Consider the following 25094-nt stretch of genomic DNA (forward strand, 5'->3'; position numbering starts at 1 on the left):
ATTTATGATGTAACACATACATCGTTTTGCAGCTTGCTTTTTTTTGTTCAACATGTTAATGAACTTTAGCTAAATCAATACTAGTAGATTTAGCTCATTAATTTCCCTTGTTTGGTATTCCGTATATGTCAATTTGACCAATAGTGTAACTTATTCATCCATTCTCCTCTAAGAGGACATTTAGATTGTTTCACTAATATAAGTAATGGTGCTATGAATATTCTTGCACAGACTCATGATAATTATTTATACATTACATATATTATGTAATATTCTATATTAAATATATTTAATTAATTAACATGCAGTTTAACACGAAAGATAATAACGTGCATCAACTATACACACCAAAGACAGGCATTAGTTTTCAAGAAAGGTTCAAAGACTATGGGTTATTCTGAGCAAAGTGAGGCTACTTTGTCTACTAAGCATTTGGAGCGAGGCTCAAGGACCAAGCGACATTCATTGCTACAATATGACACCACATAATTTCAGTCCTTAATTACTCTTTCACTGTTGTCCAATAGTTTCACGTGTGTTCATTCATTTTCTCAACTAGAGTATAGCTCCACCAGGAGGGAACCAGGGACCAACAAGGTGAGTTAACACGAGTGTGACCGCGAAGAGTCCGCAGTAGAAGCTGCAGCAGGCGAACTCTTGGCTGTGCCAGGCCACCAGAAAGTGACAGCGCCAGGCGAATGTCGGGGCAACCAGGACCTAATCTCACTTTCCACCCCGAGAGTCCTGGAAGCTGAGGAGGACACGAGGATGGATGCAGGCATAGACACCTGCCCGAAGTGTCTCTCCACTAGAATCCACATGCCGCCAGGTCAGTAACTGGGAATAGAGGCTTGGACGAGGCCCCCGCCCAGAGCGCAGCTTCACATTCTGGCCTCGGCTAACCGCGCCTCTCCGCTTTACGCCAACTCCGTAAGAAGGCGCTAAGGCCAACCCGGCGGCTTCCGCAGCTCCAAAATCCTGACGTGAAATTGCGCGGGGAGGCACTGACAGAGGCCATCTTTAATTCGGGCAAAACCCCACCCTCGGAGCCCACCGGCCACTCCCTCTCATCGTCCCCAGGCTTTTCACCGACAAATGTAACACGGCTTAACTTTAGAGGCAGTGCTAAAGAAACACGCATAAAGGCCTGACTATCCATGACCCCAGAGGCGACAAATTCCGCCAATTTAAACATGGCGGCTAAAGCAGGGTAGCAAAAGAGCGCTGATGCCAATGAAATCATGTTCGAAATGGAGAGAGGCGGCGGGGCAGGGAGGGAGTAATCTCGCGAGATCGAAGCTGGTGTCGGCTAGGCCCGGAAGCCTTGTCTGAGGGGGCGGGGGCGGAGGAGGGAGCGGGAGTCGGGCGAGAGCCAGTGGAGGAGTCCGCCTGCTGTCGCCTGCGTAAGCAGGGCAGCGACGCCGGGCGGCTACGCCGCGGAACCGGCGTAGGCGGCTTTGGAGAATCGGCGGGCTGCGCTGCGCCCGGGCTGGTCGCGGAGGGGGGAGGGGATGTCGGTCAGTGCGAGATCCGCTGCTGCTGAGGAGAGGAGCGTCAACAGCAGCACCATGGGTGAGTCTCAGCTTTGGGCCGCTGCGGCTCAGGTCGGCGGCTCCGGACTTGGGGGGGGGGGCTCTGCGGCCGCCAGACCAAGCTGGGGGAACGCCCTCAGGCGATGCGGGGAGCTGCGGCCGAAGGAGGTGGGGTGGGCCGGCGGCGGGCCCGGGGCTTTTTTTTTTTTTTTTTTTTTGGGGGGGGGGGGGAGCCGGGGAGACGTGAGCCGAGGCCTCACCCGCCCCGCCGAAGCGGCCTGAGCGGGGTTGTCTTCGCCCGGCCCGTCGGCTTCCGAGGCCCTGTTTCCTCCGGTCGGCGGCAGCTGCATCCGCGGTGGAGCTCCCCTCGTGGGGAGTGGGCCTGGCAAAGAGGGTGGGGACGTGTGTGCGCGCCCGGGTGAGGGTGCTGTGTGGGCCAGCCCCGGAGGGCGGCGGCGGGGAGGGAGGAAGAAGGATGCACCAGGCTGAAGCTGCGGTGGAGGCGGCGGCGGCTGCAGAGACTCCAGCAGCCGCGTCGCCTCCTCGCTCCGCCTCCCAGCCTTTCGGGGTTTCCTTTCCCCAGGCGCGGCCCCGAAGACCGGTGGATGGCGGGCGAGGCTTGAGTGCGGAGGCTAAGGAGCTGGTTTGGGCTTAATTTTTAGGAAAAAGGGGAAAGAGAACGCCTGGGAAGGGCGCTCCCACCCCTCTCCGAAGGGTGGGAAGGGTCGCTGGAAAAGGGAGGGAGTTGGAAATACTGGAGATGTTTAAGGAGATTAGTTTTTGAAAATATTTCAGTATTCTCAGTTATTCTCTTCAGAAACCTTTTCATTTCCTTTCCTCCCCCACGTATTGGAAAAAGAATAAGGCCATTTCATTCACATTTTCCACTCCTGAGTTCCATTTCATACTGTGTGTATAGTAGGAAATAAGCAACTGAGATTTTTCTAACGCATTTCCATTTGCTAAGTTACATTTTGAGAGTGCACTGTTTCAAATCTCTCTCTCTTTTTTTTTAATATAGTGTAGGGAAAGAATTTGTGACGTCCAGGTGTTTGCTTAGTTACTGAAGTAACTTGGCGAGTTTATGGTTATAGTTAAACTTTAAGATTTCTTTTGGCTTTGTTATTTTGATGGAAGAATACCTTCTTGAGTGCCCTTGAGATTCTAAATGAACAGATAATCTAGATTGAAAAGCATTTTACTTATTTTACATACTTACGTGATGAGTATAGTCAGTCAGTCATCGTCGTCTCCCTCTCCCCAAGTATATAAAAGCAAGCTGAGGAGGAAACTTTTTAGGCATTAGGTGTACAGGTACGGATGAAATTTATGGAATCCTGATAGACTGAAGGATGGTGCCTTAGCAGGATAAAAACAGTTATTAAGCTAGTTACTGCTCCTGGATCCCTATTCCTCCAAATAGCAAGTGAAGGGGCAGGGGGAGGGCAGGAAACAATCTTTCATCCCACCCAGCTGTTCAGTGGGTGGGGCTAGAGGAGATAGGGTTGAGTGGAACTCTGAAATAAATGTGGAAGTCACATAAGATGGTTTATGTGGTAGCATTGTGTCATTCTGTGATGGGACAACATGGTGGAGCCAACTCTTCTTAATACAATTATTAAAAATACCACACACACTGTTAGGCTTACAAAACTGAAGATCATAACTGATAATAGAAATTTATTTTGTGTTTATGTCAAGTAGATTTTAATTTACAAAAAGGATATTTTCGTAATTTAGTTAAGAATTTTTGGTTTCCGGTTTTGATTGGTAGATAAGGTTTTCAGTCTGTTAACTACATGAAAGGTAGTGTTATCAATAGATTGTTTCAGAAGTTTGTTTTAAAATTGGTTGTTTGCCTTTATGCATTTCCCCATAGAAATAATCTTAAAATAGTCTATGCTAGAACTTCTGAGCTAGTCTAACACAAGGTAGGACTCCTGACAGAAGCTAGAGCAATTGTAGAGGGTTAATGACAACAATAACACACACACACACACACACACACACACACTAGCTTGGGTAGGAGGAAGAGTTAGATCTGTGGTTTCCAAGGTCTCAATAATGGGGGGTGATCAGATGACCTAGACTAGTCAGAGTGAAGATCATGGTAAAGCAGGTTGGTTTCAGACTTATTCTAATTTGATGATACACATACCCACTATAGATTCTATTCTGGGAATTGCCAGTAGAGTTCTGTTCTATGACTAAATCACCAGCTGAGAACCATGTCTTAAATTTTGAGCTAATAAGCTCTCTTCAATTTTTTATTAGAGGTTGAAAGATTTTAAATTTAACATTTATGTATTTTACTGAATTTTGAGGCAAAACTAACTTTTTTTTTTGTGTGTGTGTGTTTTCCTTGTAACTAATTTTGGACTGTAAATGACACTAGGTTTATTGTGCCATGAAAATGATGTAGAAAAAAATGTGTTTTTGAGGAGTAGAATTTTAAGGTAGCATGATTATGGGTTAGGTTTGCCACATGAGAGAATAGTGTTAAATGTAGACTGTTGGTCTCTACAGCAGTGTTTTGCAGACTGCAGGTTGAGGCCTACTAGTGGATCTTGAAATCAATTTTGTGGACTTCTAATAATTTTTAAAACGTAGGAAAGAAGGAGAACATAGCAGTACATTGCACTTAGCATGAATTTTGGGGGGGGTTAAATTTGGTTTTATATGTATTGTGTATTGGGTTGAGTTATAATATTTTTATTAAGAATTGTCAAAAATAGGAAAACACGGGGATGTGCAGTATGGATGGGTCAAGTCAGAGGTCTTTAAACATTATGGTATAGTGTGGAGATCTTGGTCTGAGAAAGGAGGACTTTAAGATTTTATGTATGTATGTATGTATTTGAGAGAGACAGAAGATAGTGACAGAGAGCATGAGAGGGGAGGAGAGGGAGAAGCCGACTCCTCCCTGAGCAGGGAGCCTGTCAGGGGGCTTGATCCCAGGACCTTGGGATCATGACCTGAGCTGAAAGCAGACGCTTAACTGACTGAGCCACCCGGGTGTGATAAGGGAGGACTTTAAAAGCTATTAAGTCCATGTGGCTTTTTCTTACCTTGAATTTATTTATTCTGTATGCCATACATGGAGTGTAGTTAGACCTGGGACCTACTCCTTGAGAGAGGAGGTCATCATCTCTAAAAGCCAGAGAAACCAGGATGTATCCCAAAAGAAGATAGTATTGTTTAGTGACTCTGCTCTAGGCCTTTATTTTTTATTTTTTATTTTTTATTTTGGTCTTCTCCATTTGTATCGTCAGAAATCAAGAGAGCCAAATTTTGGGCATGTGCCTGGGGGAAGGGGGCCAAGGAGGTAACTTCGTTTGGTTTCAGTGTTGAAGGCTTTAGGCCAGACATACAGAAAGTCCTTTTGATTTGTGCCTGGTGCAGTCCAGCTCTCCAGAGGTAGGATTACATATAGGGATTTGAGTTCAAAATGATAACAAGCAAATATTGTATACTGATTAAGAATATGGGCTTTGGTGTCAGGCAGACGTGGGTTTAAATCCTGGTGTTACCACTTACTAGTTGTATCAGTAAGGATACAGTTAGGTTACTGCTTTTCAAATACTGCTTTTCAAACTGATGAAGGACCTTTTCTTTCTTTCCTTTTTCTTTTAAAATTTCCAATCCACTGTTGACTGATACTGTTGCGAAAAGTACTGCAAAATTTTAAGAAATGAAGATGAATTTAAAGAAGGGGAAATATAGTACCAGTTTTTTATTCAATCCAACAGACATAAACTTATTTTGCTGTAAAAATTTCCATTTCTGTGTCCTCAGTTTCTATACTTCACTGCTTTAAACAGATAAAACAGTTCAGACTGGCTCACTGGTCCACACATCACACTTTAAATAGCATTGTATTAGACTATGCTGCAGTAAGTAATAGCCCTAAAAGTCTAAGTGAAGGTAGCTAAAGATGAGGTTTTGCCTGTCATTCTAAAGTTTATGTACTTTATTTAGGCAAGTGTTTCTTAACTTCAAAAGTACTTGTAGGCTGAGGAGAGTAAATAAGTATCCCCTGAGGTTGGGGAGTAAAGCCTGAAGTTGCTCCTGTTCACATTATTTTGAATTAAAAAAAAATCGTAGTTATTCATGTGACATTTGCATTTTATTTATTTGCCTTATATGCGGTGTAAGGCACCCCACCAGTCTGGAAGTAAAAATTGACTCCCCTGAAGAGGTGACACATTAATTCTGTTCTGTTTACCTCTGGGGCCACAACTGAGTACTTTTGGTAGCTTCATTTGAGAGGTGAGGCTCCAGGTCAGAATTTCTCAAACTTAGCACTATTGTAATTTGGAGTTTTATAATTGTTTGGGAGGCTTTCCTTTGCGTTGTACAATGTTTACCAGCATCTCTGGCCTCTACCTACTAGATGCCAATAGCACTTTGCCAGTTGTGAGAAAAAAATGTTTGCAGACCTTGCCAAATGTCATGGGGTTGCGGGGGGAGAGAATCACCCCAGATTGAGAACCACTGTGCCAGGTGATGGAGAATCCTTTGAAGGATCATAGGAGATGGAGAAGAAAGAAGTCTTTCTTAACCATCTAGTCCATAATTCTTCCTCTTAGAGCTCTCACCATACTTCCCAAAATTGGGAATCAGAATCACCTAGGTAGCGTGTGTGTGTGTGTGTGTGTGTGTGTGTGTGTGTGTATGTGTATGTAAGTTTATCATTTAATTCATGAATTTTTGTAAAACGTGACCAGTAGTTGCTGGATTCATAACATGCTAGGTTAATATTTTCCAAAGTATAATTGATAAACCTTATACATGAGGGTCAACCACAGCCTCTTGTTAAAAATGCACATTAATTAGTTCCCACCACACATGCGGTGATTCACAGTCTGTGAGAGGGGCCGAGGAATCTGCACTTTTAAATGCTTTCCAAATTAAGTAACTTTATTAAGGTATAGCCTTCATACAATAAAATGCACAGGGTTTAAGTGCTCAGTTCAATAAATTTTGACAAATACATATACCTTGTAGCTTTTATTCCAATCAAGATAAAGAATATTTTTGGGGCTCCTGGGTGCCTTAGTCCTTTAAGTGTCTGACTCTTGGTTTCAGCTCAGGTCATGATCACAGGGTTGTGAGATCAAGCCCTGAATAGGGCTTTGTGCTCAGCAGGGAGTCTGCTTGAGATTCTCTGCGTCTGCCCCCACGCCCCACCCCACGTGCTCTCTCTCTCTCTTAGATAAATAAATAAATCTTTTCTTTTCTTTTTTTTAAAAAGATAAGTAACATTTCCATCACCCTAGAGTTTCTTGTGCCCCTGTGCAGTTATCCCTCTACTGCTGCAGGTAACCACTGGTCTGATTTCTTATGTCCATAGATGAGTTTTTTTTAAAAAAAATTTTTTTAAAGAAACAGCTTCATTGAGATATAATACATATGCAGTCAACTCATTTAAAGTGGTTTTTCTGGTAGCTTTTTAAAGTCTTTTCCCCCTAACTTCTTTATTGTGAAAGATTTGAAATGTGAAGAAAACATGAAATAATAATAAAATGATCATCTTGGTACTTCTAAAAGCATACAGATTGTAGTAGTCTTCCAGAGTTTCATAAACAGTAGGCTTGGGATAGGCCCTGATTGTTTCTCAGAATGATTAAAACCATTTTTTCCAGTTTTACTTTGTAAAATATATTTGAAATATTCCTGCAGTGGCAATTTAAGATTTTTGTAAATGTAACAAATACTTGACTACCAACAAAGTGTCAGACACTGCAAAATAGTAGCAATCAAGAAAGCTATGGCCCATGGCCCTATGGATGTTACATAGTGTTTGTGTTTTCATTTCTGAAAATGCTTTTTATTCTATGGGGGAGTTTATATTTGTCCAATAGGTAATACAGTCACTTGGTTCAGAATTTAAAAGGTTAAAAAGAGATATGTAGTGAAATCTTAAAGGTTAAAAAGAGGTATGTAGTGAAATCTTTCTACTCCTATCCTCAAGTAACCCAATTTCCTCTTCGGGCAACCTATTTAACAGTTTCTTTTATGTTTTCTGGTGGAAGTGATTTCTTTCTTTTTTTTTTTTTTAATTTTTATTTATTCAACAGAGATAGAGACAGCCAGCGAGAGAGGGAACACAAGCAGGGGGAGTGGGAGAGGAAGAAGCAGGCTCATAGCAGAGGAGCCTGATGTGGGGCTCGATCCCATAACGCCAGGATCACGCCCTGAGCCGAAGGCAGACGCTTAACCACTGTGCCACCCAGGAGCCCCAGGTGGAAGTGATTTCTACATATACAAGCGAAAAACATATATTCCTCCTGTCCCCACTCATGGTAGCATCAGACGCACATTCTTCCTCACCTTTTAATTTTTCCCACTTAGTGTATCTTAGGTTATTCCATATCAGTACATGAAGAGTATTCTTACTCTTTTATACAGCTGTATAATTCCATTATAGGTAGTCTGTGATTTAACATGTCCTTTTCTGGTAAGACATTCATTTTCAGGATTTTGCTATTATAAACCATAACATGGTGAGTATCTTGGAACATTGATTATTTCCCATGTCTTAGTATATCAGAGCTCTTGAGCATTAAGACATTATCAGCTGAAGTTGTAGTATTGATGTTAAGTCATTACTAGCTTAGGACTTCAACACTCAATTTCATTCATTTAACAAACATGTCTTTTGCCTTGTGCTGTGTGGTGGGCACTGGGGATACTGAGTTAAATGCTGTGACAGTCGAAATAGAAGGTGATTAAAAGCTTAGGTTCTGGAGTTAGACCTGGATTCCCATGTCTAAATCTTAACTGAATCTTGGGCAAATAACAGAATTTTGCTTCCTTCTCTGTAAAGTGGGAATCATAAAGTTATTGGATAATTAAGTGAGAATTAGATGATAATGTGGCAAGTTTTTAGCCTCACGTATCAGCAGATGTTAGCTTTAAAAAAAAAAGTTATCATGAGGTGCCTAGGTGGCCTATTCAGTTGAGCATCTTACTCTTGGTTTCCGCTCTGGTCATGGTCTCGGGGTCATGGGATTCGGCCCTGTGTTGGGCTCTGTGCTGATCTCCAAGTCTACTTGAGATTTTCTCTCCCTCTCTCTGCCCCTCCCACTTGTGCTCCTTTTCTCTCTCTTCCTGAATAAACCTTAAAAAAAAAAAGTTATCAGACTATATGGCAATTGACTATTTACTTTTCTGCCTTCATTTTGAAGTTTCTTGAAGTCAAGAACTGTTTGTTGTTCACTTTTCCCTACCTGGCATTTACTTAGTGAATGATTTGTGATACGATTTAAAGGTATGTAGTGTATATAGTGGAAATACAGAGCAGGATACCTTTTCTAAATTGGAAAAGGTAAATTTTTAAAGGTAGATAGGAGTGATTAGGCAGAGGAGGAGGAAGGATACTTATTCTAGGCTGAGAACTCATGGTAGTTTATGAGGCTAGACAGCTAAGTAGAGATCTGGTGTCCTGTGCTGAGGATTTTTAAAAAGATCTTTATTGAAGTATTTTAAAAGGAGAAGGATGGTAACCGTGAACATCATGATGATAATTCCAGTAGGGATAGCTAGAACACCAAGGTGGGGCCAGTGAATTGAGGGACATTAACATAGCAGTCTTAGGACTGAAAGATGAAGGACAGGGGCACCTGGGTGACTCAGTCGGTTAAGCGTCTGCCTTTGTCTTGGGTCATGATCCCAGGGTCCTGGGATCAAGCCCCATGTTGGGCTCCCTGCTCAGTGGGGGGTCTGCTTCTCCCTCTGACCTCCCCCCACCCCGCTCATGCTCACTCTCTCTTAAATGGACAAATACAATCTTTAAAAAAATTTTTTTTTAAAAAAAGAGGAAGGACAGAACTAGGGTAGTGGCAAAGGACATGAAGTGTAGGGGATGGTTGTGAGGGGATGTAGGTGGGGGATAATTGAATCCAGAGTATCTGAACCTGAGTAAATGGGTGATTAGTAGGTACTGAAATAGGTAATTTAAAACATGAAATTGAGAGGCCCAGAGAACATCTAAGTATGCATGGCTGGTAGTCTTAATACTAGGAGAGACCTTTAGGATGGAAAATAAAAATTTTAAGATTGTGAATTTATTCATCTGTGCTTTGAATTTTTACATTTACTAACTGAATCTACCATATTGATTAAAAGCTGTACTGTAATTTGGTCAGTAAATTTGTTGGTACTTTTTTTTTTTAGAGTTAGGGAGAGGGACAGAGGGAAAGGGAGAGAGAGAATCTTAAGCAGGCTCCACAGCCAGTGGAGAGCTATTGCAGGGCTGGATCTTAAAACCCTGAGATCATGACCTGAGCCGAAATCAAGAGTTGGACGCTTAACCGATTGAGCCACCCAGGCGCTCCTGTTGATACTGTTTTTTTAAGACTTGGTATTTGTGGCTTGGTGAGCAGAGTTGAAGGAAATTGGAATAAAATTATTTGTGTGAAACTTCAGTGTCCTTCAAAGTTAAACAGACTGAGGTCACCAATTTCTTAGGTAATACTGAGATGTTTACTTAAAATTTCTACTGATACATTTCATAGCAGTAGCTCTTTCACACTAAGGGCCATGCTAGTGTTTCTTTACATGAATAACATGTTGTATCCTTAATGTTCAAATTGTTCATACAGATTGTAATTAGAGTTCTTTTCTTCTTGAGGAATATTTTGGTATGTACTGTTAATTTTAGAGAGTGCTGTAAATACTTTGCGTGAGATCATTATTTGTGTAAGGGGAGGCAGAATTTTCATAGCAATTTTCTTAGTGCTTTCTGTTTGTGCTATTATTAAGGTAACCAGGGTAGTACATGTAGCGTTGTAAAAATTTGTTACATGTAGCATTCTGGGATGTGAGGTGATCTATATGAGGAAATTTTTTTCAGTAATGAATGAACCATTTTTAATTTTAAAAAAGTTTTAATAGATATGCTTAGTTGCTTTTATGATGAATTTAAACAGATTAACCAGGAGGAAAAAAAGGCATTAAATTATTTCAGTTGCTGAAGGTTAATTTGTGTTCTTTCTTAATTACATATTTTTTCATGGTTGTAATTAGAGGTATATTAGTGGTTAGTGGTTCTTACCCCTGGTCAGACATTGAAAGCACTTTCAATGCTTAACACCCTTGGAAGCTTATTAGTTCACTAGGTGTGAAGCGGGCCTCAGAAATTTGCATTTTAGGGACGCCTGGGTGGCTCAGTCCTTGAGTGTCTGCCTTCGGCTAAGGGCGTGGTCCCGGCATTATGGGATGCATCGGGCACCTCCGCTGGGAGCCTGCTTCTTTCTCTCCTACTCCCCCTGCTTGTGTTCCTTCTCTCTCTGGCTGTCTCTCTGTCAAATAAATAAATAAATAAATCTTTAAAAAAAAATTTGCATTTTAAGTATTTTAGATAATTTTGGTGAACAACCAGAGTTGATAACCTCTGATGTGAATTATACGTTATGAGGTAATATAAGTAAAAGTACTCTGTAAACTCTTAAATTTTATACAAAACCAGGGTATTATTCACTTAATATTTAAAATAGTTTTTGGCATATTAGTCTATATGCAGATTATTTTAATATGTATATAGTGTTCTAATGTTGATATGCTGATTTGTGTAGCCATTTTATTATTTTGAGACATTGTGTAGTTTCAATATTTTAGAATTTTAAGTAGTATTTGAAGTAATATTTTTATTTTTTTATTTTTTTATTTTTTTAAAGATTTTATTTATTTATTCGACAGAGATAGAGACAGCCAGCGAGAGAGGGAACACAAGCAGGGGGAGTGGGAGAGGAAGAAGCAGGCTCATAGCGGAGGAGCCTGATGTGGGGCTCGATCCCATAACGTCGGGATCATGCCCTGAGCCGAAGGCAGATGCTTAACCGCTGTGCCACCCAGGCGCCCCCTGAAATAATATTTTTAAACAAACCTCTTCTGCCTTCCCGTTATTTTCCTAGGGTATTTGTTAATTTAGTACCTTAAACTGGTTTTAATTTACACTTCTTACATTATTGGAGAGAGATATTTGTTATGTGTAAACTGATTAGCTTTCCTACTTCCAGTGGAATATACTGAACTTATTAAACGCACCATCAGGAACATTTGATTTTATGTTGTGAGTTATGGGGCTATTAAATAACGCAAATGCGAGTAGTTCTTGTTTTTTAACAATGTATAACTTTTCACATATTTCTGCTCTCATGGATGTACTTACCTTCTTCTGTCCTTGAAGTCTGTAGCTATCTAGTTTACTGTTAAAATTCTCTGTGTTGTAGTTGCTCAGTTTTTATTTCTTGGCTCATTTCTTTATTGAAGGTCTGCATTCTGTTAAACATTGAGTTAGATTTCCATTTCTGGTTCCCATCTATAGTCTGTAGAATTGATATGCTGAGTGAAAAGGAAAGAAATTTAAGTGGAAATGATTCCTTTTCCGTGGATATATAAAATAATGTGCAAATAGAAAAGAACTGCAAAAGTTCTTTATATAGGGGCGCCTGGGTGGCTTAGTTGTTAAGCGCTTCTCCCTGCTCCACTGGGAGCCTGCTTCTTCCTCTCCCACTCCCCCTGCTTGTGTTCCCTCTCTCGCTGGCTGTCTCTCTCTCTGTCAAATAAATGAATAAAATCTTAAAAAAAAAAAAAAGTTCTTTATATAGTCACTGTGTAATTTTCAAAGACCTTAGTTCTCAAAGGACAGTTTATAGTCTCTTAGTTTTCTTGTTGCTGAGAAGGGTGAATTGAGTAAACATAAGTTTGGAGACATGAAAACTTGGCATGAAGGGATGAAATTAGTGATCCTAGATAGAACTGTAGTCAATCCTGTCTTAGGATTTGTGTTAGAATATTACAGTTGGTCTAATACAGTACAACTAGGAGTTACTTTATGATTTGCTTAAATTCAGCTGTGAGCCTGAGAGATAACTGGAATGACTTAGCTGGCAAGCGGACCCATCAAAAATACTTACGTTTGCGTTTGACCATGGTGCTGTGCTGTTAACATGATAATTACACAAATGTAATTTTTTTTTCTTTTTTTGAAATTTTGGAATAATTTTAAACTTGTTGAAAAGTTGCAGCTCCTAACTTCTTGAAAGTTAAATATTTGGTTAACGTGGAGGAAATGCAGAAATAATACCACAAACATGCAAATACAACATGTTATATGAGGTAAATGCACCATCAACATTAGTGCTGACTAGCACAAAGGGAGTTAAGAGGAGTTTTATGCTTGATGGGAACATCTTAAATGGAATCTTTCTTGAAAGTTTTTGGGTAGGGCTGGGAGATTCCATTGTTTTTAATTGAAGGATGGGTGTTCTAAGTATAGTCAGTCAGTAGTGGATTCCATATAACAAATTACCAGCACGATTCTTATCCCCTACTTCTAGGCTGAGGCCCAGGTATCTCTGTTTTTATCAAGCTCCCCGGATGCTTCAGATTACAGCCAACTTTGGGAATCACTTATCTGCAGTATAAAAGTCCAGAGGCTTTAATAATAGCTTTCATCTATTGCACAACCACTACAATGACCATCATTTATTATACTCATTATATGTGAAGTGCCGAATATTTCACATACACCTTGCAGTAACCTCGTAAAGATGTTATCCTGGTCTAAGGCTCCGAAAGGTTATGTAATTTACCCACCTGAGTATAGTTCTAAGTTACAGCAGATATTGGAATTCAGATTTCTAGCTATATTTATACAGCCTTATTATTCTCTTATGTGTTCTGTCATTAAAAACTTAGGCAATCATTTTAGGGTTTTCCTTGGTTGGACTTTTTTCTTCTACCCAGATTGAGTCATATTCTTTGTATTTTTGCCTCTGCTTATGCCGTTCTTATCTATCTTGAAGTCCCATCCATCCATTAAGGAAGGCCCAGCTCAAAACTACTCATTCAGGGAAATTTTTCCCAATTACCCAGGGTCTTTGATGATCCTTTCCTTTCCTTGAACTCCTAGAAGATACGCTTTTAGTAGGTAATAGCACAGTTAATTTTTTATGTATTATCATGTTTAATATTACAGATATTGTTGGTTGGCTAGTATTTGCAGTATTGCGATGTGTGGCGTGCTTTTTTGAGCTCCCTACTGCTCTCTAGCTTTATTGTGTATATAGTACTGATCTTGAATAGAATTCTTTTTTATAATGAAATGTAAGTTGAAGGCCTTGGTTATGGGTTAAAATTAGAATTTATAGTTTTGAGATACCAATTATTTTGGTTACTTCGGTAGCTCACTAAGGCAGGCTTTTAAAATCTTTGGCTGTAGAGTAAATTTATGAACATACAGATATATTTATCATAATTTATGAATAATTTCAACAGTAATATAATTTGGTTTTCAATACAATTTTTTTAAAGATTTATTTATTTGAGAAAGAGGGCATGGTAGGGGAAGGGCAGAGAGAGAGGGAGAGAGAGAATCTCACGCAGCCTCCCCACTGAGCGTGGAGCCCGCAGACTCAGGGCTTGATCCCAAGACCCTGAGATCATGACCTGAGATGAAATCAGGAGTCTGATGCTCAACCAACTGAGCCACTTAGGCACCCCTGCAATACAATTTTTTAGAAGTACTTTCTTAGGACTTATATAACTCTGTTAGGGCTGTCTTATCACAGATTGGGTGGCTTAAACAACAGACTTTCATTTTCTCACAGTTCTGGAGGCTGGAAGTCCAAGGTCAAGGTGTGAGCAGGTTTGGTTTCTTGTGAAAGTTCTTCCTGGCTTGCAGACAGCTGCCTTCTTCTCAGTGTGTCCTCACATGGCCTTTCCTTTGTTCGTGAAGAGAGAGAGAGTGAGATGCCTTAGGTATCTCTTCCTCCTTTTATAAGGGGACCAGTTGGATGTGATTGGGGCTCTACTGTAAGGACCTCCTTTAACCTCAGTTACCTCTTTAAATGCCCTATCTTCAAGTATAATCACATTGTAGTTAGAGCTTCAACATATTAACACAATTCAGTCCATAAGAAGAATTGAATTTCTGTTTTCCTATATGGTTTGGAATATAGATAAGCTGTAGAAATTTTTTTTTAAAAAACGTAATATTTTTATTGATTTCTTCTTATTAGGTAAGCAAAACTAGGATGAATATCCGTTAAACATTTTTTGAGTCATGAGATTTGCTATTCTGACAAGAAATGGCTTTGATGTCTTTTAAGAAGCAGTTTGGGAGATGTATACTGAAATAATATGAATTCTTAGATGAAATTGCTATGTTGTGTTCAGAATGAATTCTAGTAAAATACAGAGTTTGTGTGTGTGTGTATTTGTATGTCATGAGTGTATAAAGCACAATGGTGACTGATTAAAATGAAATCAAGTTAATGCTTTGAAAATTTTGAGTATGTTCTTGATACTTCTTTTGTTATTCTTTTGATATTTTTACAAGATCTCAGGATTGGAAGATGTATCAAGTTATTTAATGTAATTATGCAGAAAGTGCTCTAATTTCCTCTGCAGCATACCTGTTAAGTGTCTGTGTAACCCTGCCCTGTCCAGTACTGTAGCCATGAACATACATGGCTGTTGAGCACCTGAAATGTGTCTAGTCTGAATTGAGATTTGGTATAAGGGTAAAATACACAGAGGATTTTGAAAAGACTTACTTTGAAAAAAGGAATATTACATGTCTTATTTATTGATTTATTGATTATATTGGTTATATGTTGAAATAATGTTTTGGTTTTGACTATATTTATAATATTTTGAGTATACTGAGTTACTCAAAAAACAAAACAAATAATGTTTTGTTTTAATAAAATAATTTATTTAATTATTTTTAAATAATTTAATAATTTAATTTAATAATTTAATTTATAATATATTTTATATATTATATAACATGTTATATATAATATATATTTTATTATATTTATATATAATTATATATAATATATAATTATAATAAATAATTTAATAATTTAATAAAATAATAATTTATTATCATTTTAATTTATTTAAACATTATTTAATAATTTAATAAAATAAAATAAAAATTAAAAACAATAAAAAACAGAACAAATAATGTTTTGAATATACTGAGTTAAAGAAAAATATTACAATTAATTTTACTTGTTTCTTTTTCTTTTTTAAAATGTGGCTACTGGAAAATTTAAAATTGCATGTGTGGCTTGTGTTGTATGTCTGATGGATAGAGCTGGTTTAGCCTGTATTAGAAACTCACTACCTTCTGAGGAAGCACATTTCATCTTTGAATAGCTGTGACCATTAATTTTATTCTTGCTATTTTTGTATATATCTGGTCTTTTTTATATTTGTACTCAGAAGTTCTCATTTACTCCTTGTGACTAAAAAGATAAATCTAACTTCTCTTTTTAATATTATTATTAAGTAGTCTATTTGAATACAACTTTCTCTGAGTCTTTTGTAGAGACTTTTAATTATTTTTAAAGATTTTTATTTATTTGAGAGAGAGAGTCACGGAGAGAGAGAGGATGAGCGGCAGGGAAGGGCAGAGGAAGAGGGAGAAGCTGACTCCCCACTGAGCAGGGAGCCTGGTATGGGGCTAGATCCCAGGACTCTGGGATCATGACCCGAGCCGAAGTCAGAACCACTGAACCACTCAGGCGCCCCTTGCAGAGACTTTGTCCTAGGTGTTTGGAGCAGGTAGAGCTGGAAAATTATATATTTATACTCCATATTTATATGTATCTGTGTATATAAATATATGTGTATATTTATATTAAAAACCATGAATTCATCCTGATAAACCAGTTCTTTTGTAGTTCTGAACTAATCTGACACTTTGTCTTCAGATTCCAGAAACCCTGCACTAACACAAGGTTCAGTCTAGCCTTTTTTCCCCCTTACTTGTGAATCCTTTCTCCCAACAGTGAACAACCTGGCTCTCATCCACAATTTATTACATATTTGTCCAATTCTGTTATTCATTTGAAATACAGTTTGTTTCATTTGTTACTGTTTCAAGTCCATTTTGAGCTCTTCTCACATCTTGGCTGATGTGGGGTATTTTTTATTGGGATATGTGAAGCATTACTATGGTGTTAATAGTCAACTCTATAAAACAGTATGTCCAGAAGTATCCGTCCCACCTCTCATCTCTTTTACCCTATTCTCCTTTCCCCTTTCTTTCTTTTTTTTTTTTTTTAAAGATTATTTATTTATTTGTTTGACAGAGATAGAGACAGCCAGCGAGAGAGGGAACACAAGCAGGGGGAGTGGGAGAGGAAGAAGCAGGCTTCCAGCGGAGGAGCCTGATGTGGGGCTCGATCCCAGAACGCTGGGATCACGCCATGAGCTGAAGGCAGACGCTTAATGACTGCGCCACCGAGGCGCCCCTCCTTTCCCCTTTCTGTCACTTTTCCACCCATCTATATGGGTAACCAATGTCATTAGTTTCTTCTTTAGTTTCTTCCTGTCTTTTTGCACAAATGAGATACATGTAAGAAAGGAAATATACAAGCTATAGGTTAAAGGTAGTATATTGTAGATACTACATACCTGCTTCTTTAACAGCTTTATTGAGATGTAATTCGCATGTGCCATAAAATTCGCCCCTTTAAATTATACAGTTCTGTTGTTTTCGTATATTCATAGAGTCGTGCAGCCATCCCACTAATTTTAGGACATTTTCATCAGCCCAAAAAGAAACCCCGTACCTATTAGTAATTACTACTCCATTCCCTCCGCTTCACAGGTTTTGGCAACCACTAATCTATTTTCCATCTCTATAGATTTGCCTGTTGTGGGCATTTCATATAAATGGAATTATACAGTATTTGGTGTTTTGTGATTAGCTTTTTTCACTTAGCATGATGTTTTCAAGGTGCATCCATGTTATAGTATGTATTAGTACTTTGTTTCTTTTTATCGTTGAACAATATTTCATTATATAGCTAATACTACATTTTGTTTATCCATTCACCCATTGGTGGATATTTGGGTTCTTTCTACTTTTTGACTGTTGTGAATAATGCAGTTGTACACATTTAAGTACAAGTTTTTGTGTGGACTTATTCTCTTGGCTATATACCTAGGAGTGGAATTGCTATATCAACGGGTAACTGTGTGTTAACTTTCTGAAGAACTACCGGACTCTTTGCCAAAGTAGCTGTGGTATATTACATTCCCACCAGCAATATATGAGGGTTTCAGTTTCTCCACATCTGTCTACACTTGACATTGTCTGTCTTTTTTAATTATCTTAGTAGCTGTGAGGTGCTGTCATTGTGGTTTTATATTTCTCTAATGACTAATGATGTTAAGCATGTTCTTATGTGCTTTTTGGCAACTTCTATAAATTTTCTTTGGAAGAGTGTATATTTGAGTGCTTTACCCAATTTTCAGTCAGGTTATTTGCCTTTTTATTTAGTTGTAAGAATTCTTTACATATTCTGAATATAAGCGCAGACTGGATAGACGATTTGCAAATATTTTCTGCCATTCCATGTCTTGATAGTATTCTGTGAAGCACATTTTTAATTTTGATAAAGTCCAGTTTATCTTTTTTTATTGCTGTATTTTTGGTGTCATACTTAAACCATTCCTAATTCAAGGTCATGAAGATTTACAGCTGTTTTCTTCTAAGAGTTTTATAGATCTAGATCTTACAAATATTTAGATCTTTGATCCATTTGGAATTAACTTTTGTACATGGTGTGAGGTGGGTATCCATTTTCTTTCTTTCGTATGTGAATGTCCAGTAGTCCTAGCATCTTTTATTGAAAAAAACTTTTAAGTTGTCTGGGCAACCTTGTAGAACAGTTAACCATAAAATGTAAGGGTATATTTCCACCATTGATTTGTACATCCCTCCTTATGGTTGTACCACACTGTTTTGATGACTATAACTTTGTAAATGAGTTTTGAAACTAGGAAGTGCGACTCCTCTACCGTTGTATGGTTTCAAGATTGTTTGGCTAATCTGTGTCTCTTGAATTTCTACATAAATTAGTGGGTTAGTTAGTTTCTGCAGAGAAGCCAACTGGGACTTTAATACACATGGCCTTGTGTATCAATTTGGGAAGAATTACCATTTGAACAAAACTGTCTTCTAAGCTGTAAATGCAGAATAGCTTCCATTTACTTAGATCTTTGGTTTTTTGAACAGTGTTTCATAGTTTTCAATGTGTAATATTTGTTCTTTTATTAAATTTATTCCTAAGTATTTTATTTTTGATGGTATTACAAATGAATTTTTTTTTTAGTTTCATTTTAGGTTGTTTTTTGCTAGCATATAGAAATGAAGTAAGTTTTTGTTGATCTTGTTTCGTGCAGTTTATTAGTTCGTGGTGTGTGTGTGTGTTAGTGGATTCGCTAAGGTATTTTATTTATAAGATCATCTCATCTGTGAATAGAGATAGTTTTACTACTTCTTTCCAGTTTGGTTGCCTTTTATTTCTTTTTCTTGCCAAGTACCTTGGTTTGAACCTCCAGAACAGTGTTGAGTAGAAGTGGCACTAGACATCATTGTCTTGTTCCTGAAGAGTGAAAGCATTTAGTCTTTCACCACTCAGTGTGATGTTAGCTGTGGGTTTTTCTTAGATATGCTTTATGAGGTTGGGGAAGTTCCCTTTTATGCCTTGTTTGTTAAGTGTGTTTATCATGAAAGGGTGTTGGGTTTTTTGTCAAGTGCTTTTTCTGTATCTCTTGGAGATGATCATGTGTTTTGTTATTGTTACTGCTTTATTTAGTTAATATGGTGTATTACATTGGTTAGTTTTCATATGTAGAACCAATCAGTGGATGAATTCCACTGGTCATAGCATATACTCTTTTTTATATTGCTGGATTTGGTTTGCCAGTATTTTGTTGATGGTTTTTGCATGTATATAAAGGGTATTTGTCTGTTGTTGTTTAGATGTGTTTGTCTGATTTGGTAACAGGGTAAAACAGGGCAATGTTCTGTCCGCTTCTGTTTCTTGGATTAGTTTTTGAAGGATTGGGCCGTCTTTAAACATTTGGTAGAATTCACTAGTGGAACTGTTTGGACTTGGGCTTTTCTGTGTGGGATGGCTTTCTTTATTTTTTGTTTTTATTTTTTAAAGGATTTATGTATTTGAGAGAGAGAGAGGGTTAAGGGACAGAGGGAGAAGCAGATCCCCTGCTGCACAGGGAGCCAGATGCAGGGCTTGATCCTGGGACTCTGGAGTCATGACCTGAGCTAAAGGCAGCCGCTTAACCAACTGAGCCACCGAGGTGCCCCTGTAATTTCTTTATTTTTTGTAGGACTTAAGATTTTTTCTTCTTGAGCTAGTTTAGGGTAGTTTGTATCTTTCTAGGAATTTTTTCATTTCTTGAGGTTATCTGCTTTGTTGGCATACGCTTGTTCATAGGGTTCTTTGTAATCTCTTTTGTTTCTGTAAAGTTAGTAGTGATTTGCCCCCTTTCATTTTGAATTTTGTTATTGTTTTCTGTTTTTTTCTTGATTAGTCTTTGCTAAGGTTTGTCAGATTTTCATCTTTTCAATGAACCAACTTACGGTTTGGTTCATTTTCTGTGTTATGTTTGTCATATATTTTATTTATTTCTGCTCTAGGCTTTGTGTCTGTTTGGTTTGCATCTAGTTTGCTCTTTTTTTAGTTTCTTGAGGTAAGTGTTAGGTAATTGATTTGAGATCTCCTCTCTTTAGCACAGGCATTTACAGCTATAACTTTTCCTCTAAGCCCTGAATTAGCTGCATTCAATAAGTTTTGGTATGTTGTGCTTTTTTAAATGAGTATTATTTATTTTTTTTTAAAAGATTTTTAAATTTCTTTATTCGACAGAGATAGAGACAGCCAGCGAGAGAGGGAACACAAGCAGGGGGAGTGGGAGAGGAAGAAGCAGGCTCATAGAGGAAGAGCCTGATGTGGGGCTCGATCCCATAAAGCCGGGATCACGCCCTGAGCCGAAGGCAGACGCTTAACCGCTGTGCCACCCAGGCGCCCCTAAATGAGTAGTATTATTAATCCCAAATTTTATAGTTTCCTTTGTGATTTCTTCTTTGACCCATTGGTCAGAGTGTAATGTTTAACTTCCACAGGTGTCAATTTTTCAAATTTCTTTTTGTTATTTATAATTTCATTCTTTTGTGAATGAAGACGCCCACAATAGCTGATATTAGCCCTTTAAAATTGAGACCAAGACATCTAACATGTGGTCTGTCCTGGAGAACATTTCATATGCACTTGATAAAAATGTATTTTGCTGGTTTCAGATGCAATGTTCTACATATGTTAAGTCTAGTTGCTATGTTCTGGTCTTCTGTTTCATTATTTATCTTTTTGTAGTTGTTTAACCCATTTTCGAATGTGAGGTATTGAAGTCAGGCTCTTAGTGTTGAATTCTCTTATTTCTTCCTTTCATTCTGTCAGTCTTTGCTTTGTGTATTTTGGTGCTCTGTTTTTAGGAGCATATATGTTTATAATTGTTATAGCAATTATTATAAATTGATGTTTTGATAAATTGATGTTTCAACCAGTATTAAGTATCCTTGTCTGTGGTATCAATTTTGTCTTAGCATCTGTGTTGTAGCCACTCCAGCTCTCTCTTTATTTTTTAAATCCTTTTTATTTCAAGGCAGTTGTGTCTGTGATTCTAAAAAGTGTTTCTTGTGGGCACCATTTAATTGGGTCATGGTTTTTAATCTACTCAGCCAATATTTGCCTTTTTAGTGAATATTTAATTCTGTGTCATTTAATGTGAGTACTGAAAGGTAAGATTTACATCTGTCATTTTGCTATTTTCTAAATATCTTATATCTTATCAGCATCTCTGGTTCTATTGATTTTTTTTCTTTTTTCTATTTCTGAATTATTTTTTTCTTGTTAAGTAGATATTTTTAATGTACCATCTTATCCTCCCCCCCTTTTATGCTGTATTCTTTTGAGATTATGTGTATGTCTGGCAGGGACATTGCCGTTGGGATTACAGTTAATGTCTGATTTTATAGCATTGTAATCTGGGTTATTGCCTATTTAGTTTCAGTAGAATACAATAATTTTGCTTTTATAAAGTTTCGTATTTACCTATCTCCGTGCTATTAGTGTCATACAAATTACATCTTTATAGATTATAAGCCCTTCAAGACAGTTTTATAATTATTGCTTCATGAAGTTGTTCTTTAAATCAGGTAAAAGAAGAAAAGTTGCAAGCAAATTATAGTATCTTTTATATTTACTTGTTACATTTACCAGTGATACACATTTCTTGGAGGTATTGTGTAAGACCCTTCTGTTTCAGTTTGAAGGATTCTTTTTAGTATTTTTTGTAGGACAGATCTGATTTTGAGTTCTCTCAGTTTTTGTTTATTGGAGAATGTGTTCAAGTTCTCCTTTATTTTTAAAAGATACTTTTAGTAATACTGAACTCTTGGTTGACAGTCTTTATGTTTTAACATCTTAACTGTGTCATCCCTCTACTTTCTGGTCTCTGGTTCCTGATGGGATGTCAGCTATACTTCTGGAGAGTTGTCTGTAATGGTCACCTGGCTCTTTCATGATTGACAGTTTGAGTATGATGTGTCTAGTTGTAGTTCTCTTTGATTTAATCCTGTTTGTGGTGTTTGCTGAGGTTTTGAACTTTTGATGTGTAGACAAATGTTTTTCTCCAAATTTGGTAAGTTTTTTCCCATTGTTTTTTCAAACATAATTTTTGCCCCTTCTTTCCTTGCTTTTCCCTTCTTTCTCTTTCCTCACCTCCCTTTTTCCTTCGGCTTGAGGGACTCCTATTATGTATATGTTGGTATACTTGACTATGTTCCATACTTGATTATGTCTCTGGTTTTGCTCATTTTTTTCCTTTATTCTTTTTTGTATCTTTTTTCTGAGACTGACTATGACTAATGTTATTTTTGATCTATCTTCGGATTTGCTGATTCTTCTGCTAGCTCAGATATGTTGTTGAGCCTCTCTGCTGAAGTTTCATTTTAGTTGAACTTTCCAACTTGAGAATTTTTATTTAGTTCTTTTTAATACTTTCTCTTTATTGATATTTTCTGTGTGGTGAACATTGTTCTCATACTTCCCTTCAGTTTTTTTAGACATGGTTTCTCTTAGTTCTTTGAACATATTTAAGGTAAATATGCCTTTGCTTAAAGTCTGGGTGTTCTTAAGAAATAGTCTCTATTGATTGACCCCCCCCTTTATATGGGACATTCTTGCGTTTTTCGCATGTCTCATTTTTTGTTGAAAACTGGACCTTTTAAATAATACAACGTGGCAACTCTGGTCAGATCTCCTTCCAGGGTTTCTTATTGCTGTTTGTTGTTTGTTTGGTGACCTTCTGTAAATTTTGCTTTCTTTGCCATGTGTTGTCACCAAACTCTCTGGTTATCTTTGTGGTTATTTATGGAGTCTTTGAGGGAAACACCAGACAGGCCAAATAACGATAGCTCTCTGGGAATGGGGCTTTAAAAGAGCCTATTCTGCCTTTTCCAGTTGCTGTCAAGATGCTGATTTTTTGCCATGATTGTATGCTGTCAGTTTTCAAAGCTGTGGAGCTAGGAGGGGAGAAGAGAATGGGCCAGGTACCCAGGTTCACCCCCCTTGTTTTGAATAAGTGCTCTGTGGATTGCTGCAAGTCTTTTGTTAATTTCCAGAGTTCTGAAGACGTTGGTTTTGACAGTTTTCTCGTTGCTTTTAAAGGAGAGAATTTTCTGAGATCTTTACTCTGTCAGTTTCTTTACTGTCACTCCAGTCTATATCCTTTTGTTTTCCATTGTGCACACAAGAGAATGTTTAAAGGTACATAATACTGTGTCAACTGTCTAATAAACAGTTTTTTCACTTAATATGATGTTATCTCTCGTGCTTATTCTTCTAAAACTTAAAATCATGGTATTTTTATGTATGGGAATACCATGATATATTGTTTCTTTCACTTGTTTTTGGAACTTAGTTTTTACAGTCTTTCACTATTATTAACTATGTTTTGTTGGATGTTCTTATAGCTAAATCTTAAATATATTCTCAAAATTATAAATATGTGGAAGTGGAATGTGTTGAGTCTGGGACCATGAAAACTTACGCTTTTGGTCTGTGAGGTCAGATTGCTCTTCAGAGAAATGATTTAAATTTATATTCCACCAGTCATGTAGGAGAGTACTTATTTGCCAGCATCCTCACCCAGTACTGGGTACTACTGTTCATTTCATTTTGTCCTCCAGGAGATCTTTTGGCGTCATGGAAATGTTTTATAACCTTGAAATGTTGTATATCTTTATCTACTTTGTATATCTTTATCTACTAACCACATGGATCCTGAGCACTTGAAATGTGACTAGTCCTAAATGAAGTGTGCGTATTTCAAAGATTATTATGAATGAAAAGGATGCAGAGCAATGAATATGTGAAATAAATCAGAATAATTTTTATATTGTATGCATGTTGAAATAGTGTTTGCATATACATTGGTTAAAACACATTATTAAAGTTAAATTCTTTTTTTTTACTCTCAGTTTTTTAATGTATTTAGTGGAATAGTTATAATTGCATATCTGATTTATTTTATACTTTTATTAGGCAGTGCTGATCTAGACTCTAGATGATTCTTCCTTTTATTTTTTATTTTCATTTTTATTTTTTTAAAGATTTTATTTATTTGACAGAGATAGAGACAGCCAGTGAGAGAGGGAACACAAGCATGGGGAGTGGGAGAGGAAGAAGCAGGCTCATAGCGGAGGAGCCTGATGTGGGGCTCGATCCCATAACTCCAGGATCACGCCCTGAGCCGAAGGCAGATGCTTAATCGCTATGCCACCCAGGCGCCCCATAGACGATTCTTCCTTTTGAAAAAGCCCTGCTTCTTTTGGGGCGCCTGGGCGGCACAGCGGTTGGGCGTCTGCCTTCGGCTCAGGGCGTGATCCCAGCGTTATGGGTTCGAGCCCCACATCAGGCTCCTCTGCTAGGAGCCTGCTTCTTCCTCTCCCACTCCCCCTGCTTGTGTTCCCTCTCTCGCTGGCTGTCTCTATCTCTGTCAAATAAATACATTAAAAAAATCTTTAAAAAAAATAAAAAATAAAATAAAAAATAAAAAAGCCCTGCTTCTTTAAAGCCTATGCTGTGTAACAGCAGCATGTTGTCACCCTTTTTAAATTTGCCAGGTTCTATTTATTCATTAAAGATGGCACCAAACACAGTTTTCCTTTCCTCCCCAAGCTCTGTCATCATTCTGGGGCATTTTTAGTGCCCATGTGTACAACTAGTTCAGTAATTTAGCCTCACAATTTCTAGGTTGTGCTCGGGCCATCATTTTAATGGTCCCATGTGGTTATCATCTGGCACTTCTGTTCCACCTCTAGAATCTTAATTGTATGGCCCATTCTAACCACAAGTTCACATTCTTTTAGCTGTCTCATTTCCTTGTTTCCTACCTTTCATCCTTGACCCTCTTCATTTTTGTTCACTCGATCACTTCAGCTCTACTTGTCAGCTCCGGCGATCCCTTGTAGTTTTGTGCACACTTTCTGCAAAATAACAGTTTCAAATGACTGGTCCAGCCTATTGACTTGTACTTAAGTTGCAGAATGCTACTGGACAAAAAGATACTATGGCTTCCGGGATATATTCACACAGATTTGTGGCCTTCAGCCTTAACCTGCATATAGAGTTGCTTGGCTCTCTCCTATGGATTCCTAGTCTT

General features: G+C 38.0%; 1 protein-coding gene across 3 annotated transcripts in view; it reads left to right on the forward strand.

Moving 5' to 3' along the window:
* The first annotated feature begins 1359 nt into the window (after positions 1–1359).
* Positions 1360–25094, forward strand: part of SEPTIN7 (septin 7) — a 116302-nt gene continuing 92567 nt past the window's right edge. The window contains exons 1-2 of one of the 3 annotated variants that reach the window (XM_011224199.3): positions 1360–1572; positions 3006–3007. In XM_011224199.3, coding sequence (XP_011222501.1) covers positions 1512–1572; positions 3006–3007 — 63 coding nt within the window. In that variant the 5' untranslated portion in view covers positions 1360–1511. Of the gene's footprint in view, positions 1573–1660; positions 1701–3005; positions 3008–17580; positions 17586–25094 lie in introns of those variants that run through there. The other 2 variants (XM_002918653.4, XM_034670436.1) reach the window with 2 other exon arrangements.

This window comes from Ailuropoda melanoleuca, chromosome 1 (genome assembly GCF_002007445.2).
Source record: "Ailuropoda melanoleuca isolate Jingjing chromosome 1, ASM200744v2, whole genome shotgun sequence".
NCBI classification, from domain to species: domain Eukaryota; kingdom Metazoa; phylum Chordata; class Mammalia; order Carnivora; family Ursidae; genus Ailuropoda; species Ailuropoda melanoleuca.